General features: G+C 35.1%; 1 protein-coding gene across 1 annotated transcript; it reads right to left on the reverse strand.

Annotated features, from left to right (window-relative positions):
- Positions 1 to 531: 531 nt before the first annotated feature.
- LOC139490043 (interferon-induced very large GTPase 1-like) lies at positions 532 to 20,114 on the reverse strand. The gene is made up of 4 exons (XM_071276893.1): positions 20,015 to 20,114; positions 17,510 to 17,583; positions 6,452 to 6,566; positions 532 to 5,399 (listed from the first exon to the last, which is right to left on the reverse strand). Exons 1-4 carry the CDS (start codon positions 20,112 to 20,114, stop codon positions 532 to 534), a joined length of 5,157 nt encoding a protein of 1,718 aa, XP_071132994.1.
- Between the last annotated feature and the right edge of the window lie 644 nt (positions 20,115 to 20,758).

Here is a 20,758-nt window from a genome sequence, read left to right on the forward strand (position 1 = left end):
ATTATTTGAAATTAGATATTTTGTTAATCTCTTTGTTGTGAACAGTTACTTCACAAATCATTTCATACAACCAAGGAAGTATAAGTCTAGAACGTGCATATGAAAAAGACGATTCAACATCACACACGTATTAGAGAGAGTAAACATATTACAGAAATAAGAGAGCTAATATATTTAATGGTATCGCATGTTAGCGTATTTAAGGAATTCAAGAAAGAAGTTCCTTGGTCTAATAAATAATGTTTTGTGTTAAATATTTTATTTTAATGGTATCCCATGTTAGAGTATTTAAGGAATTCAAGAAAAAAAAGTCTGAAATATGCATGAAATGCTAATACATTATACTGAATTCACTTTTTGTGAATTGTTTCTTTTCAACTTGATGCAGTTTTTAAACGTAAAACAGATCTAACAATTTGGTCAAATCGTGGAACATACATTTGATAGTTCATGTCCCTTTAAATCATCAGGTTACAATCTGGCACATATACACAAAGCAGTTCTCAAAATTGACTGAAGACTATCCAGTTATTATCTATCTTCAGTTTTAAACGAAAGACTATCAATGGCTTGTTGCTTTGTTATAGACTTCCAGTTAATAGGGATATCAGGAAGCTGAGTGCCATGCATTTTGATAAGTTCATGTTGATATTTGCACATTACCCACATCCAATATGTTGATGTGTCAGAATTATCAGGAATATCCCAATCGGGAAAATTTTTTTTAAATGTTTTGTATGGTCCTGATTTTCCCGGCATAATATAGCTTTTATCACTTGACACCAAATGGTTACAAAATTCTACCACTAATTTTTGGGTAAACATCCATCTGAAACCCCCAATGCCTTGAGGGCGGTGTTGTAAGCATATATGGAGATGACCCTCTTGAACATGGTCTTTATTTGTATTCTTGCAGGGCTCTTTGCAGAACATGCACATTTCAGGACAACCCCATAGAGTATTCATAATTTCAGAAACAGGACTCTTCTTCCATTGTACAGACGCGCTTGTCGTAATTTCAAATTGTTTGCAAACTTTGTTTTTCATTTGAACCAATTCATCTGTCAACATAGATTCAAAATCTTCGAACTTTGTAACCTTTCCATTTTTAACATGCACCAGTAAATCATTTGATAAAGGCATAGTTTTCGACTCGTTATTATTCTTGACAAATGAGTCTATCCAATCAGATATACGAGTAGTATTCGCTTTTTTGCAGTAGCTGGTAGCAGACTGGATGTTGGTTTTAATCTGAGAAAATATCTTTTCGATACGAGTTTTAGCTAGTTCTGAATAATGAGTGACTCCACGAACCGGATCTTTTTTAAATAACGTATTATTCATTACACCTATAATCCAATTTGTAGCATAGCTTTTAGGATCCAGAATAAAAGATTTGTATTTTGTAAAATCATCACTGTTAGCTAAATGAATCAAAATGTCCTTGATTAAGCTAAATTTGCCTTGAGCAAACAAAATTCGTACACTTTCTTGTGCATCAATTGGTAAAATATCTGACACATGCTCTTCTACAACTTTGATGATTGCCTCCTGAAAAAAACCAACAGCAATTGCATCGTCAGATCTGCTGTTAACTGTATTTTTAAACAAAACCCAAGCTGTTCCTCTGTATTCTTGCATTTGAGCTTTAGGGCTGTGCTTTCTATTGTATCTATCATTCATTTCTGTAAAAAACACGACGGCATAGCCCACAACATGACTGATAATAAGTGCCCTAAAAGGGGGAAGGAGGTTAAATTTATAATCGTTATTTGCATGATCATTGTGGTCCAAAATTTCAGCTGTCACAATATTAAAAATTTCCGTCACATATGAAATATCAAATCGAATATCTTGGGTTTTTAGTTCTTTTAACATAATATCAATTTTTCTAAATATCTTGTTTGCAACATCTACTGCTTGGTGTCTACAAGTGTCTGTTTTCTCCTCTTTAAATCCAAATCCAAACAAACTTCTACGTATGCTGAGGTTTTCGTTTAATGATATATCCCTAGCTGTGATTGCACCCTCAAGGAAGGATTTATTTTTATAAAATGTATCTAGTAGGCCTTTGTTCTGTCTAATGAAATTTGCATCCGATTGGAACTTATCACAGATCATGCTTTCAATCTGATCCTTTATAGGTAAACTATTTCGCATGTCTTTTGATTCAAAGCTATTAAGCCAAGTGGTCCAAAGGATGTTGAATGTTTTCTCGAGTTCAAATTCGCTTGGTTTTTTGTTGCCTTTCATTCTGAGAGCTAATTCCCTTGCTTTTTTGTTTATTTCCATTTCATGTTTTGTTTTTTCGCTCAAACGAAGTTTCCTTATTCTCATTTCCTCCTTTGTATTGTTTATGTCTGTTTTAGCTTTCATCAAAAGTGTCTCTGCCATAATGGTGAATCTATTCCGCTTACTTTGTGTCCATTGGATCATAACATCTTTCAATGTATTTTGTTCTACGAAGGAATCCAATTCAGTGTAAATAACTTTCAATCTGTTATCAATTTCCCTTGAAAGTGTTGATAATAAAACTGGAACAGTACTTTCTAATTGGTCTATTTTTTCACAATTAAGAAGTCCAGTTTTAGCGTCAGATCGTAAGAATTCCAATACAAACTTTTCTAACTTCCATGTTATTTTCTGGCATTCTTGTTCCATTCTATTATACGCCTTTAGTTCTAAACTATTCCGAAAACTAAATACAAAGTCGTCTTTGAGAATACCATTCCACAAGTCTTCAATTCGAGAAATCGTATCTGAAATAGTTAAATAAGTTTCCCGGGTTAAATTCAGTTTGGACAAAATGGCTTCTTTCACTGTATTAACACTTTCGCTATATCCAGGGTTAGCAGGTGCCATAGGCGGATCACCTCTCCAAAGATCAGAAAAATACCAGACATTTCTTTCGCTATCAAAATCTATAACTTGGTTGAATGAATGAATATCAGCAATGTTTTCCTGGTCTGCGGCTTCCTTTGTCATTTCATCAAGTACTTCGACAAATTTCTGTCGACCGTGTACCATTTTGTCGTTCGCGTCAGATGCTGGAACATTTTGATGAACAAAAACACAACTCTGTTTCAGGTTCAAGTTATCGTTTGCCAGTTTTAGTCTTAAAAATGCATGCACTGCTATTTGTAGAACATCTTTCATCTCAGCTGTATTTTCACCCTTTATGTTGACAATGGTAACATCGCCAAGTCCAATGACAAAAGTTGCTAATTCGTTGTCTTGACTGTGTTTTTGGTGAGCCAACTCTGGTGCTCTAAGTCCTTCTGTGTCGATTACTAAAACAAAATCAAATTTGGAAGCTTTCGATTCTACTGGTACAAGTTGCATGAAAACACCCCGTGTACAGCGCCCAGCGCTGACTGCAAATTGTAGGCCAAACATTGTGTTTAATAGAGTAGACTTTCCAGAACTTTGGATGCCCAATACTGATAACGCCAGAAATTTTTTGTCACCAATTAAATCTTTTAATTGGTTAAGCACAGCTTTAACCCACGTCAAAGGTACATTTGCTGCATCTCCGTCCATAATTTCAAAGGGTTGACCAAGGAGAATCATTTTTGCTGCGAGTTTTGGAAGATTGTTAGCTAAATGAACCAGTTCTGTTTTGGCTGACTTACAAACTTGAAGAGCTTCGTATATTTGGCCCATTTCACGACATAAATGTTCAAACCCAAAAGATGCCTCGGCAAGCTGGTATTCACTCTCCTCAAGTCTTTTTGTTAATTTTGTTATAATAACATCATTTTCCTTGCTATCTCGTGCTGTTTTTAAATTTTTCCAGCTTAACTGAAAATTTGATAAGTATTGTGGCACAACTGTTCTGGATCTTTCATCCAGGAAAAGTTTAAGCCATAAAATGAATGTTAAAAACTTATTGTCTGTATTTAACATTGGCATCAATGTATTTAAAAAGGGGGTCATAACGGGCCCAAGACTTGTTTCGCAAATCTGTACTTGTTTCGTCCGTTCTTCCACCATCTCTTGTCTGATTTCACCTTCCTCCTGCAAGGTTTTATACTGTGAAGATTTATTGACGGCTTTTAGTTTATTGCTCCAAGAATACCAAGTTTTCCCTTGTAATGGTACAATCTGGTCTTTTAAACTCGAAGTCTTTCGAGGAAACGAGTTCACAATATTTAATGCAGTATCCATATGTTCTTTTAACAGTCCATTGTCTTCGTCTGTACTTAAATCATGCTCTTTTAATCGTAGGGACAAAGGTTTTCCAGGTGTTTGTATAAACCCAGAAATTATGTTTCGCATTTCACTTCTTATTGCAGATATACCTCTCATTTGACCGTTAATGGACAAAATACAAATATCTATTTGATGTTGATACTTTTCAATACTGTCTGTAAACAGGCCAAGTTTGCCCCTCAAAACCTCTTTGGTATGTTGGTAGCAATCAATCGCCAGAACAACGCCAACGTTTGACAAATGCAAATTTGCTATGGTTTGTTTAAGAAGGCTTTCCTCTAGACCCACAACATCAATAAATACAACCATTACGTTTGATATTTTTGATAATATATTCAGTTGTTTATCGTGTACTTTACTATCACCTCTCAAATTTAGAAACATTGTCGTATTACGTAAAACTGTAGATTTACTAGAAGGCAGATACCATGTTGCTTCCACAAGACCTTCACTTATCTTTCTCGTAGACGTACCTAGAGGACAATCCTTGTTGAAGAATGTGCTGTGATATTGGTCAACCAGAATCTCATTTATAAGTTTAGACTTTGATGGCGCTGGACGACCAAAACGTACAAAACTGACAACGTCACAAAAACAGTCAACAGACATCGTTTGAGTCGAATAAGTTTCTGTTCTGCTCTCCAAAGTAATTGATCGTAAAGGCCACACAGATATGTGTGTACTCTCTTTTCTAAAAGTAGGGAAAATGAAGGGAATTGCAAGCTTGCACATAAAAAGTTTGTGAGAAAGAATCTGTTGAAGCATTGGGTTGCAACATTTAAAAACAGCTACTAAAAGATCCAAGGGGTTAATTTCAAGATTATTTTCATCACTATCTTCATTCAAAAACTTTTTCCATGCAGAAGATGAAGTTATCGGCCTTTTACTCTCTGTTCCTTTCTCAATTTCATTAACTAAATCAAGAAGCATTTGATCTCTACAATTATAATTAATCATAACTAGATTTTTTATAAATACTAAGGCAATGTCTTCTTGTTTCACACTATCATTGGGATCTCTTATTTTCATTGCATCTATTAATTTTAAAGATTGGGGATAAAAGCATTCTAACCCAACCCGCTGCATGAATTCATTGACTGCGTTCAGAGATGTCGCAGATAACTGTGATAACCTCATAGTTTCTGTTAGATTTTCATTGTCTAGTCTGTGTCTTGTTTCTTTATCTGCTGTAATGAAATACAAACTAAGTATATGTACCAGTTAGAAAATAACCATTGATGCAAAAAAAAAAAAATCTGCTGAGGACTTTAGGATCATACGACCGTGCAGATAACGTTTTGTTGAATTCGGCGAAGCGATAGCATTTAAGATGTACCAAACAGAAAGTCTAAAAAGTCAGTGTTTTAAATTAAAGGTTTTAGGATACGACTTCAGATATATTAACTGTTAATGGCCATCTCGGAGTGTAAAATAGCAGATCACATTCAGTCTTGTTCTTTGCTTTAAGTTGCAGATTTTGAGTCACAATGGATAACACTGTGATCTTTATATACAGATAAAAAAAAATGATTCATCGTTTTATTTTGAATTTTTTTTTACGAATACCAAACATTTTTTTTTAACTAAGTCATGTTAGGGGAGAACTCACTTGTACAAAATAAATTTAAAGCAAAAGAACAAGTTCAGTGACATTATTTTTATGTAATATTCGAAAAGCATAAAATTAACCTTATTTTCTTATATACCTTTTCAAAGTTCAATCTGATAGATTTCTTTTTATTTACAAAAAATGTGTTTCATGAATAATCTATGAAGTATTGCACAATGTAGCTTGAAAACGAGACCATTGACCAATACTTTATGTTACCTTTAAAAAAAAAAAGCATATTGACATCGGTAAACATTATTCCACAAAGATTTCAATTTCTCCTGCTTCCAACAAGTTTTTGAAGAAACTCCTACCCATGAAATAATAAATGTTTGGCTAGAAGAGGTGCACATTTGTTTCCAAAACATTGTAGAAATATCGTTAACCTGCTTGAAAATTCAATTTAGAAATGCATATCATATTTTAAACTTATATGTCAACTTCTATTGAAACTATAGCACAAAACAAGTTCCCACATTTTGTTCTGTTTTGGTAGAAATTACAAAATTTGAGAAACATCGTTTGCGTTGTCAACACATTTCACATAATTAATATGTTTAACTCTTTTGTGACTTCTATGTCAAGCTTAAATATAATGTAAAATACAAATATTAAAAATAAAATTCTTACCTTCTGTATCACTTGATATTCTAGAAGGAACTGATTTGTCCCCCGATGTATTCGATACTTTAAAATGTAAATTGTTTTTATCTCCAGAATCATCTACCAAAACTTTATTTTCAACCTAAAAATAAAAAAAATGAAAGAATATTTTGTACTTAAATTGATATCAGTCCAATGAGAGAGGATATGACGAGTTTTGTTATTTATTAATATTGATGCCTCTTAAAAAAATAACACGAACACTTTATCAGTTAAGCAATGTTTTCCTGTGGACAGAAATAATATGATTTAACTAGTTTTGGTTTTATATTTGTTTTAAGAAACAATTACGCCTTTCAAGATTAAGATAGAACTATAATAATGGTAGATGCTGGCCTGTGTCAATTAGACACCTACATGATGCAACGAAAATTCAAACGACATGTCAAGGTCCATATATTTTTGTTATAGTAATAAAAATAATAGTATTAGCATTAACATATCTGAAAGTTTGAAATCCGAATGTTTGGTATGAACATATTTAAACAGTAGTCCGCTTGTATCTAATAGTTACATCCCAGCTCCTTTGTTCTAACAGGGGTGATCTGAGTCGGATCACCCTACCAGATAACCCCAGTTTGAGTTTTTTTGTTATGCATGCTTTCCTGTGTTTTGTAATATTTTGGCGGGTCATAAAGGGTTTACATCATATAGTAAGAAATAAAGTATATTGTAATGGTTGTGTGGCGTTCTAAACTAGATTTTATGAATTGTAAATGGTTTTCCGTCTTATCTAAAAGAGCTGGGATGTAAAATAGTTATCCCACTCGGACTTGGTGTGTCAGTGTTAGATCACCCTCTGGCCTCCGGCCATCGGGCTGATCTTACACTGACACACCGCGTCCTATGAATCAGTTTAATCGAGGTCCGAAGCTAACATGTCAGAAACTGCTAGTACTTCTTTGTTAATTTATGTATCATTATCATTTTGTTTACTAGTAGTAATCTATTCCGATATCGGACTCGGACTTCTTTTAAAAAGAGATTTACTGAAGGCACTTCTGTGTGTTATTTTTCTAAATAGGCTTGAGGTATAGGTTGGACCTTATAGGGGTAAATTCAGTAAATAAATATACGTCATCAGGGACCGCCCATTTAGGGGAGAGCTTTCTGTATAACACTGAAGTCATATGCTCTTCTGATTGGTAGATAATGTTTGTAATAAATATTTTTTGGCAGATGGATCAAAACTAGAGCTGAAAAAAATAAAAAATAAATGCTGAATGTACTATTTTTTTTTAATACAGGGTTGAAAAGTAATGGGGGTCAGTATAGGAATTCAGTGCGAATCTACATTGTTTGTAAACAAGGCCATGTGAATGTCCAAAAATGCCGCATGACCCTATGTTTTTATTAGTGCAAAAGATAGGGCTACATTTGTACTTTCATGAATGTTATATGAAAGTTTCCAATTTCTAAAGGTAAATCAGGTTTAAATTTAATTCCATACATAGATTAGCATTTAAGTCAATGGGAGATTTTTTACTGAATTTACCCCTTTAAACACAGTGACTCATATTAGAGTAAGTCATTATTTTGTTTGAACGTAACTAGAGTTGGATGGTATATATAACTTTTTATTCCACTGCACTATCATACTAAGAATCTTGCACTGAAGCAGTTTGTTAAAATAGTATTCAATTATTGAAATTTGGTAAATTGTTCAGCCATTGCTATTGTGGTTAAAAAAAATCCACTGAATAAGCATAGTAACAGAAGAAAAACTGATGGAAATAATCAAAAAGCCGAAGTCTAACCTACATTAAACGTGTAAAAGAGGGTTCATACTTCGGTCAAAAAAAAATACTAATAGCGAGTCTACAGATTATGGAAATAAAACCCATAAAAAAATCGTTGGTTTCAAGATTCCAAAAGACAACTTTGGACATTTCAAATTTCCTGGTAACCAGACACCTGCTGCAATCATTCCTTAGGTAAATATTTTTTTTCTAATGTACAGAAAAAGTAAAGTCCCTAGCGCCAAAATGGCAAAACTCCTAGTTCAGATACGTATTTTATAGAAATAAAAACAAAAGAGAAAATACTTAAAACATTGACACATCCCAGAAGACAGTCTTACGTATTAGAAAAAAGTAAAATCACAAAAATACTGAACTTAGAGGAAGATCAATTGGGAAAGTCCATAATCACATGGCAAAATCAAATAACAAAACGCATCAAAAACGAATGGACAAGAACTGTCATATTCCTGACTTGGTACAGGCATTTTCAAATGTAGAAAATGGTGGATAGGCAACTGGTACCAATGAGTTGTTCTCTGTTGCGGTCAATATAAAGCACATCAAGTGTTTGAAAAAATAATTACTGTGGTAACAGTTAGTTTGAGAAATTAAAACATACTTCTAACAACTTATTTATACGATTGGTTGTTATTGAATGCAAACTATGATATGCTTATTTTATAATAAGAGAAAACACAGTCTTCTGGTTTAAAGTAAATCTCAAAACTCCTCTCAAATGTAATAACAAGATGTCACTTTCATATAGACAATGTTCAATTTCAATAAAAAATTATTATAATAATTTGGAAATTACAAATTTCAGTTGGGAACTAAATGAAAAGTTAAATCATAAAAAACTGAACTCCGTGGAAATTTCAAAAAGAAAAGTCTCTATTCAAATGGCACAATCAAAAACTCAAACACATTAAACGAATTGATAACAACTGTAATATTCCTGGCTTGGTACAAGTATTATCTTATGTAGAAAATGGTGAATTGAACCGGGTTTTATATCTAGCTAAACCGCTTAATGGTAAGATAGTCACATCAAATTCCATTATATTGACAACGATAAGGGAACAAACCAAACAGACATTAATGTTTAAAATATCAAAAATATGGGTACAGCAGGACACAACACCAAAAGGTGAATATTATCTAATTATGTAGGTTTGGTAGATGCTTGCATATTATATATCTCTAATTCTTGTCTCATTATGAGCACTATCAAATTACATCTTCTGCATTTCTAGAAACCCTCGACCATAAATCACAGTTAAGTAAGTACAGCTTTGTTTTCATCTTTTCTAAAGAAATTGACCATATACAAAACAAATCTGACACTTAGTAAAATTAACATAGCGGGGAAATTAAGTGGTCTAGAAGAGATCTGTCCTGAAAAAAAATTATAGCCCAGAGATTAGATAATGAGCACCCAAATAGTTTAATCAGAGTTTGTAATGTGGGGAAAACAACACTAGACCTGTTTGCTTCCGTATACAATCACAAAACAACAGTATATTATGCTTGGCTTCTTCATTCCAGTGATTTAGCACTAAATGTTTTGTTGATATCATAAGACAATGTTAGCATATGCAATGATCTGTCTATTCCCAGAGGTATTACAAAACATCAATCGATTTGAATAGCTCCGGTGTTGCAAAGAAGACATTGGTAAACAGAGATACTGCAAAAGTTTGTGGCTAGTCCAAAATAACTGCTACCAAAAGCAAGACTGAATGAAATCTTCTATATCAAGCAAAAAGCAACAGTTAATCATTCAAATTTCATTATGTTCAAGCTGCCAACTTTAACTTGATTGCTTTCCATTCAAATACCAGAAATAAGGGGTTTTAAGGGATTTTAAAAAATTAGCCGAACAAATTTCGAGAGAAATATTGAAATATTTCAAACGCACAGATGAATTAGATGAATTAGATGAGATAATGAGTAAAGTGTTATTTGGCCTGTCTCGCTGAGCTCTATGGTTGCCCGAGGGGTTGATACAAGCTATGCTTAGTGTTAGAGTGCCCTTACCTTCCTGCAAGGTGTCAGTCCCAGCTAACCTCGTCTAGCCCCAGATATCAGGCGCATTGCCTTGCTCGTTTAGCGGTAAGAGAGAGCTGTCTCGAGGAAGAGGCTGGAAGTACCCAACTGTACGTCATGTCATGTGTCCCTTCGGATCCCTCTGTGATGTACGCGTGTGATAGGTTAGGGAAACCCCCGACACCTACGGGGCAATTACACTACACCCCCCTCCGTCTTAAAAAGGAGGAACTACAGTTCCGACAAAAACGACTGCATATTCTTACAGCGTCTTTTACTAACTAAACCATGACACAGGGTATCTAAAATATCCACCCCCCTTAATCCTTGATAAGGAGAAAATTGACAAAACTTAATATTTCCCAAGGAAAAAAAAAGTACCCATGTACTTATTCAGTTCTAAACAGCTATCTAGCTATGGAGTACCAAACTCCCAACAATTTACACACCAGAGTTGCTATAGGGTGTCAACCTTAACAGGTTCTTCAGGACAAATAACAGCCGAACTCCACGTCGATCATAGCCATATGCTATTCCAACTTATAAAGTCATGGACATGGGTCTCATTTCAAGACGATAAACTGCGTGCTCAACACGTCTAAAATCCCTGACTCTGTGTAATGTTCACATGCATGTACATGTATCAACTGTTCAAAACTGAACTGACAAAAATCATACTTCAAAATATAAATGCACAATATAAAACAATCTCAATGTCCAAATGACAAGTTCATCTATAATACCGCCCTGGATTTCCAAATGAAACTAACTAACATGTATATCCTAATTCATAATTTACAACTGACTAAATACTATAGGTCTATAATCCCAAAACTGGGAAGGATGTACATGACCATAAATAATTTGACTCTTGTCAAAAATCCCACATATATAGTGCATCTATATAAGGATGCATTTAACTATTTTACTACTGTAATAGCTATTATCAGCAAAATTTACATAATATCAGGGTCATGACACCACTTTAGATATCCGTTGCATCTATTTAACATATCTGTACACTTTACATGTGAGAGTGTGAAGCAAAAAACTAATAAAAATTACATAAAATACAACAATGGTGCACACTCAACACAATTTCAAAGGTGCTTAATCCCAAACAGGGAAAACTGTTCTGTTATGACAATTTTACTACTGAAGGCGCATCACCTCAATGTGAGGACGGTGACCTAACAGGTCAAAGCATACTCTATCATCTAAGACCGTTCCTTCATAGATCAGGGAAACATTCCCAATTTCAGGGAATCGTTCTGTAACCACATCGTACAGTTCTGCCATAGAACTAACCCTTGCCAAACATTGCAAACCTTCATACTGTATGAGTACAAGTATTGGAACTGGATCGACTTGAGTTGCAAAGAAGAAGGCTCTAACTGGGATTCAGCTAGTTGTGAAACGTGGCGTCCCAGAAGGATTGCGGTTTCATTCTCCGAAGTATTGTGTGCATCTGTGTCATTGTCCTCAATACTGGACTGCAATTTTCTCTTTTTGCTCTTTTTTTCTGCAAGACTATAGCTAGAAGAGCTAACATTCAAATTTTCACTCTCATAGTAAATTTCTTCTTTTTCGTCCATTACTATGGTATGTTCTTCCTGTTCAGACACAAAATTGTCCCCCTCTCCTTCTTTTTGAAGGATTGCTGATCTGTATTGTCCTGTGTTCCTCTTTCATCAGATTCTTCAGACTCTACTTGAGGAACGACTGTTTCAATATGAAATTCAGCACTTTGCCTGCTGGATTGGAACCCCTGTGTTGACCCTTCTGTTCTGGGTTTCTCATCTGAAGATGAATCTGAAGTGTTCTTTCCATGAACAACGTCGACATTAGGTTCATGAGTTATATTTTCACCTCCTAGTATTAGTGGCATGTTCCTATTCTGTACAGTTAATGTTAATTCTCTTATATGCATGACAACTCTATTATGCATGATAAAGTCACATCCCAGTATCATATCACATGAAACTGGAGCTACATACAGTTGTTGATTGAACTGTATCTCTCCAATCTTGAGCTTGATAGGACTAATAAAATAGATATAGGAAGATGTGGTGTGAGTGCCAATGAGACAACTCTCCATACAAATAACAATTTAAAAAGTAAACCATTATAGGTTAAAGTACGGCCTTCAACACGGAGCTTTGGCTCACACCGAACAACAAGCTATAAAGGGCCCCAAAATTACTAGTGTAAAACCATTCAAACGGGAAAACCAACGGTCTAATCTATATAAACAAAACGAGAAACGAGAAACACGTATATATTACATAAACAAACGACAACTACTGTACATCAGATTCCTGACTTAGGACAGGTGCAAACATTTGCAGCGGGATTAAACGTTTTAATGGATCCAAACCTTCTCCCTTTTTCTGAAACAATAGCATAACATCACAACAAAGAAAAACATACGATAAAATATCAATTGGCAGACTTAACTCAATCAAAAAACGTATGATTAAACAATGAACGAATAAATTTGATCTGCGATATCTGAATACAAATGCACAGTTAATTAAATATTAGAGACAAACATTCATGACCAAAAAGCTAACAAACAAATTCAAACGCAGGACATGACTGAGAAATATTTAACCAATCAATGTTAACTTTAGAAAAAAACCGTTTTTTTTTATAATCTTGAAGTTTATACAGCCTGCATGGCATTGTCATGTTGGTACCAGCACCCTGCATGGTGGTCTCCCTGATAACATAGGGATTATTATAATAATCACGTCTGTTATATCTCCTGTCACCTAAATTATTCCCTCGCCCACGACTTTTGCCATTATTACGTATAGGCGAATAATCAGAATACCTGTTGTCTTGGTTAGGTGACCTAAAACTCGGACTGGTTCCATTTTTGGCTGATTGTTCAACCAAACTGGTTACTGTTGACATTATTTTCTCTATATACTCCTCTATGTGAGAGAGAAGATTATCCATATTGGACTTGGTGCTACCTACACCAAGAACTACTGGTGAGTTAACTGACCTCTCTACCAGAGACTCCTCTTCCTTCTTGCTAGTTTTCTGAATGGTACTGACTGCCTCCCTAGTGTGCTGACACCATCTTATCATATCCAAGCTGCATCCATAGACTTATGTTTAGAGATACAGGCTTCTGTTCCAGCAACAGTATCATTACAACCCTGACAAAATCTCATGATTGCCTGTTCAGACATTAATTGTTCACAGTACCTACTATAGGCTCTAGTGGCGAGAGACAAGACTCTTTCTGATCACTCCTCCAAGGTCTCCTTTTCCCCTTGTATGAAACTGAATTTGTGAGGTTTCTGGCAGTTCTTGATAACTGAATCTCATATTCATATTTGATATGATATCAGTAAAACTTGCTGATTTATTATTTTTTAGGAGTAAGGTGTAGTACTCACTGGCTGAATCATCTAAACACCAGCAGAGCTGTTCCCTCTTTTGTTCATCTGTCCACTCATCGATTTAAGCATAACCAGAAAACTTGGTATGAAAGGCTTTCCAGTTGCCCTTCACATTATAGCGGAGCGTTTTCGGGATCGAGGACAGAAATTGTCTTTTCTCTATTTTCTCCTTTTTTCTACTTTCCTGACTGCTTTCAGAACTTTGCCCATCTGTGTCAGATTCTGATTGGGAGTCCCTAGACCCTCTAGACCTTCTAGGACTAGAAAGACTACGGTGTAATGGAAAACTTCTTACACTTCTTAAAGGTGAGAAATCACGCTGTTGATTCTCACGAGGTTTGTTGTACTCAGGTTCTGACCTTCGCTTTGTTCTGGTCTGGCGGTATGCTGAAACATATGACGTGCCAGAATCACCTGTATATTTATGTCTAGCATCACTTCTTCGTTGTCTCCCATAGTAATCACTATTCAATTCCTTCTGTCTTGCTGAAGGTTGATTGTCATGCAGCTGGGGTGCTCCTGATGGTGGAGGTTGCTGCTGTGTGCCTGGTATAGGTAACTGAAGCACGTGTAATGGTTGTGGCTGATAGCCTGAAAGGTTAGGCTGACCCAAACTTGAGTACGTTAAACCAGGTATGTATTTTTGGTTGTAAGGCGTTAAATTCGATGGTGCTTGTGGCGGTGGTCCACCTCTTGGAGGTTGAAACATAGAAGTTGGGTGACCAATCATCTTATGTTGTTGAATTGTTGTTACAAAACTTGGTTGTTGAAACCTAGGTTCTGGATAATTAGTTTGTTGATAAACAACCGCACTAACCTGTTGGTGTAGCCTTTATTGAGGTACAGAAACCGGCGCTGCAGCTAGATGTTGTTGTTGCACAGGTTGTGCATAGTTAATGACCCATTGTTGAAGTTGGTGTAACCGTTGTTGTAGGTATTGTACTTTCTGTTGCATTTGCACTCTTTGTTGAACTTTTTTGACTCCTGGATCTTGGTTGGTTGGACAACTATGTTTATCAATCTGACTTTGTATGGTTGGTTGTTAAATCTGTTTGACTTCCAGTCGGTGAAGACTGTTGAAGCCATGTTGATATTGGTTGACATTGTGGTGCTCATGTTGTACACCTTGTGAAAAGTGAACATGGTCCGGTGTAGATGTATGTAAGAACCTTGGTTGTTGGTTATAATCAGGGCTTTTATATCTTGGCGGAGTCTGTTGCACCTCTTGTTGACGGTTGCAAACCTCCAGTTGATCGACTTCAGGGTGTGGATTATTCCAGTTCTGGCTAAGCGGTGTGAACATTCTGTCATTTGGTTGTTTTAGGACATCACCGTCCTGTTGACTGTCTGGTTGAGGGTGTACAACCATGGTTGTCCTTGGTGGTGGAGTACGATACTCATTGCTACAAACATTCAGGTGTGAGTTAAAACTCTCTGAAGAGAGGTTCTCCTGTGATGGTTCACAATGTAACTGCTTTAACATAGTTAAATGTTCAGAACGCCTTTGTAGCTGTTCCAGGCAATGTTTGTCCCCTTCAAGCCTGAAGCAGGCTCGTTTCTCTGAGCAAGATGTTTCTACCTCATCTTGTGTATCGCACCAATTGGGTTCACGCCCGCTTTGACTGCGCCTTGGGCTTTTGTCGCAGCGGACCGTTTTTACGGTACGCTTCGTCGCCTTAAATGCAGACCCATGTCGTCTCGCTTTGCCTTTCGGTACTTGTATTCTTAATTTCTCCGCCGCCGTACGGCTGTGGAGGGGACGCACGCCTAGGAATTTTCTTATCGAAATATCTCGCGCTCATCAAAAGCCGAACGGTGCCTGGGAGCAAGGCAAGATTCAAAGGAAGAAAGGGCCCATGCAAGGAGCGAACGGCAGACCACGGATCCACTTTTTCTTATGTTAGAATTCAAATCTTGCAGATGTGCAATATGTTTATGATCTTCTGTCCATCTATCTTTTTGGACAGGATAATAAGGTGGTGACTTATATTCTGGGATGCATGAAATACCTGTATCCTTCAAACTTGAACGACACTCCTCTGGTTCCATATCAATAATCACATGATCAGGCTTTTGAGTCAACATACGCACAGAACATGCTCTGTCACGGACGGCTTCCCTGAGCTCAGCTCGTGGTCTCCGTGAAAAATCAATTATGCCAAGAATGCCTTCTGTCACTCTCGAGTGTTGAATTTGGAATAAAACATCTCTATCAATGTGGATACCTTCTGCCCTAATATACATGATCCGTCCTGTTATGGTCTCCCCTATGCCAGGTATGCAGGTAAGTATAACCTTAGGACAGGTGTTAATATTGATCATATACCCCTGCATAGTGACTTTGTACTTTACAAACGTATTAAAAAAAATGAATTTATTTCAATATAAATCAAAATATAATATATATACACTAATCAACACTAATTTTTTATTTAATAAAAACTCAAGTCAATAATAAAATATACACGGAACACTATAAAAGCAACTGCTCTTGTGTTTGTTTACATCCATTTGTTTACTTCTGTAAACAGAATCCAAGATGGCGTCTAAATCTCGTGACTCACGTGACCTCGCTATCACTAAAGCAAACTTTCCAAATAGTTTTCCTCAGCCCCAAAAATATACAAATAAGATGTATTTCCACTAACTTTCATCTAGAAAGTTAACCACCGGACCTGGTTTGTCTAAGACAAAATACTTATTTTCAGGTTTGACTGTAGGCACTCAAAATTTTGGAGTGATGGCAAAATGACGTCCAAACCCCATGCAAACCCCTGCAGGACCAAAATTTAAACCACCCGCAACTACCAGTAAAGTGTTATTTGGCCTGTCTCGCTGAGCTCTATGGCTACCCGAGGGGTTGATACAAGCTATGCTTAGTGTTAGAGTGCCCTTACCTTCCTGCAAGGTGTCAGTCCCAGCTAACCTCGTCTAGCCCCAGATATCAGGCGCATTGCCTTGCTCGTTTAGCGGTAAGAGAGAGCTGTCTCGAGGAAGAGGAAGATGTACCAGTACCCGTGAGATAGGTTGGGGAAACCCCCTAGAACTACGGGGCAATTACACTACATGAGATTTCTTTTCAAAACAACTCCACACGAATTTCTATTTGGTGAGTGAATACGATCTAGTTTGCATATGACTAAAACAATACGGAAGTCAAATCTCACCGTTCGAAATAAATAACACGCGCAGGGGCTTTATTCAATTGTGCTAGCATGAACAGGCTTTTAAATCCACTCGATAGGCCTTCGAATCAACTTTCATCAAGTTTTGTGTTGAGAAATGTAATTTATTTCTTAAGGTTATATATATAAACTGAATTTTGTGATTAAAATGTACTTTGAATTTTATACGATAACTAGACAATGAAAGTCGTGTAAAGGAAAGATAATACGTAGAATGCAGAGTTACAGATCAATGGAAAATTACCTTATAAACATAAAAAAGTGATACTTTCTAATCTATAAGGAATGTGCAATTCTCCGGTGGGTAATAAAAAAGGAATGATAGGAAACATATTATGAATGAAGTTTTGTCTTTTACCACTTGATGATTGTTCACTCTACCTACTCAACATTTTATATTGTAAAAATGTTATTCATGAAAATAAAAGAAGAAACATTGACGTCGGTACAAGGAATATATATCTGGTAGAAAGTATCTGTATCATCTAGAATTTTGTATTTTCATATTTCAGTCTTGAACTGAAACATCCGTAGTACATTTTATAGGCGGTAAAATAAAAAAAAACTTCAATTATAAAATCTGAATTTGAAAATATTCAAGAATTTTCGACCACTAGCTACTGTACGCATACATACCTTGATGGAAGTAAAAGATGAAGTTGGCAAGTCGGATACTCTAGTAGGTTCCCCAGTGTTCCTTTCTGTGGTCTCTAAAATGATATAAATTGATAGTATGAAATAAAAAAGAAATGAAATGAAATGCAAATACTCTAACAAGACCTACAGAAATTGTTGTGAATTACTTAAAAAGTATTTCGATACAGAGACATTTAGATGTATATATATGTTTTATTTTTTCATCAAATCCTTTTCTTGCGGTGAATAGTGGTTTTGTACGATGAGGCATATGATATCAAACAGTTATGAACAGCGCTTTTTTTACAGAACACTTTTTATTATAAGAGTTATCTGCCCAAACACAATTTTTTTTATGCAAATGTAAATGAAAGCGACATTTTTTTCCAAATTGCTCACTAAATCATCAGTATATTTGTTTTAATTCTTACGGAAGCGATACTGAGACTCCACATAAGAGATATTTCCACTCTGTATCTGACATAAGTGACATATGAATATAACCCATGGACCGTAAGTGAGAGAGACCTACGATATTTTAATTTGAGATCCTTGGTACATCAACATGAAAATGGTGTAAAGGTCAAAGGTCAAGGAAATTTCTAATGCTTGCCCGTTGTGCATATGTGCACCTTACCTTATACATGTTACACTTAAAAAGCTACAAATAAAAAAAAACTGATGCTAAATGTTTGGGTAGTTGAAACCATCTAATGGCACTTAAGATCCAAAGCAATATGATTATGGCTTATAGGAGTTATTGGCATTTGAAAGATGAAATTTAGGATAAATCGAATATAACTTAATTCTGGTACACAATTAATCCATAGTGTCTTTTGTAATGGGCTAAGGGACACATGAACTTGACAAATAATAGCATGTTGTGACCTTGACCGAAAGAAGACATTTTTTAAGTTATTCAAGAAATATTATTAATAAACTTTATTTTTACAATCAGGATAACTTGACCTTTTAAACGGTACCGGAATGCGCTTTTTATAATCCGGATGTAGCTTTTTATCACCTTTATTTGAGAGAAAAGTACATATAAACCATATATTTTCGGAATCAGTTAAGAGAAATTGATCATATGTGTCTGGAAACGACATTTTATAAACCGGAAGTATATATCAAATTATCTCCAATATATGCGACAAAAGTAGAGAAAACCATATACTTTAAGAATAAGTGCAAAGAAAGTTATAATCGGAAGTAGCAAATTACTCCCATATTTAAGAAAAAAATAGAACCATAGATTTTCTAGGATCATTACAAAGAAAACTACATGTATCCTATGAGTATGGAAATGACTTTTCTTAACCGGACGTAGCTAATTATCTCCCATATAACAGTCTCCGGGACAAGTTTGCAATTCCGCTGAGTGCAAAAGTTGTCACCTTAATTTTTGGAGTTAAGTCAAAACAAAGTTGATAACTTGGTTGGTATTGGTTCCCTGATATTTGTCCTAAAATTTTTTGGATCTAGCACCACTGTTGAAAAAGTTATGCCCCTTTTTTCAACAATTTCCTCAGAGGAAAAGTACTTTTCCTCAAGGGAAATCAAATTTCCCTGAAGGAAAAAGATTTTTCCTCAAGGGAAATTGTTTTTTCCTCAAGGGAAAAAGATTTCCCTTAGGGAATTTGCTGCATAATTATTTCCTTACTTGGGTAAAAGATATATATATATATTTTGAATCAGTATGTAGGAACCTATGATTGAACGTCATTAGTAACTTTGTGTTACACCAAAGGTAGTTTTCATCATTTATCAAGCAATGTAGAATGGAAAGACACTTTCTGAACAAATGGTTTTAAATTATTATTCTATTTTCTTCTGTCAATTTCTCCCCTACGGTGAATATTAGTTTCACAAGATGTTTGAATTCTAATATTTTTAGCATATGACATCAAACAGCTATTTAGCCCTTGAAACTGACCCCATTTGACCGAACACTTTTCAATATGAGAGTTATCTTCCCAAACACTATTTTTCTTGTGTCTGCGTCCCCCAAAGAATAAGAGAATATTGTTTCACCAATTTGCTCGCTATATTTTCAGAATCTAAAGAATTTTGTTGACAAAAGCTGAAGTGGTAAATTATCTTCCTTAATCGGTGAAAAAAGTATCTTAAACATTGTATCTTCTTAACCAGTATGTGATAAGCTATGATTCGTTTGAGCCTTTTCTTAAGTGAATTTGAGTCGAAATACCTTCAATTGTTCACTGAACCAATTGGGTTTTTATTTTATACAAAAAGTGGTTATCACAGTGTCTGTGTGTCACTCGAAATGATGAGCTGATTCTATGCACTTTCTTTTAATAACCATTATTTGTGTGTAGATCATTGAAATATAATGTGTTGCACTTGATTTTTGTTTTGAAACTAAAACAGTTCTGTTTAATTATTCAAATAGTTCATATGAACAAGGTTTATTATATTGCTGCACTCTTTGTACATTGTCTTATAAATTAATATAGAGTAAACAGTATATAAAAAGCTGCCTACCTTCTGCGATATTCATTGAGCCAGAAATAAGTGATTTATCCTCAGATGTACATGACACATCACCATTGTACTCTAATTTGTCAGAAGAATGATCCGCCATTATTTTCTTTCTAGCATGAAAAAATACAAAAAGGATGAAAATAAATATATTGCGGAGAAAGTAATGAACACATATCAAAGCGAATCTTTATTCGACAAAGGACTGTAAACAGCATGTCAGAAAAAAACCCGACAAGAATGCTCCTTCTATATTTGATTCGTCATAAAATTATTTTTGGTTGGCGTGCTCGATTAAAAAAACAATTACTTATAGAGGTCATATGATTTAAAAAAAGAAAAAAAAAGAAAATTATAATATAAAATAACATAATCATATCAGACAAAATACAGAGAAATTTGCATTTGAAATGCGGACGACTCTGCACTGTTATGTCATGTTAGTCAAGGGGCTATATAAAGTCAATATAAATAAAAGTGTTAAACTTGTATATACACGCTTTGAAACGTCGCAAGATACTAGTGTCACCTAACGTTACTTACTGAAAGACGTTATCCAAAATAAAAACGTTAGAATGCACGTTTTTCAGATGGCTTTCTAAAATTAACGGATTTTATGAGCGAAATTTATGAACTTTGATTCATGTTTTCTTAGATAATATTCTAAGCTTTTTATTAAATAAAAAAAAAATTGAACTGAAACTATTTGTTTAATTTACAAAAGCAATCGATTTTTTTGAGTCCTAC

This window comes from Mytilus edulis, chromosome 9, assembly GCF_963676685.1.
Source record: "Mytilus edulis chromosome 9, xbMytEdul2.2, whole genome shotgun sequence".
NCBI classification, from domain to species: domain Eukaryota; kingdom Metazoa; phylum Mollusca; class Bivalvia; order Mytilida; family Mytilidae; genus Mytilus; species Mytilus edulis.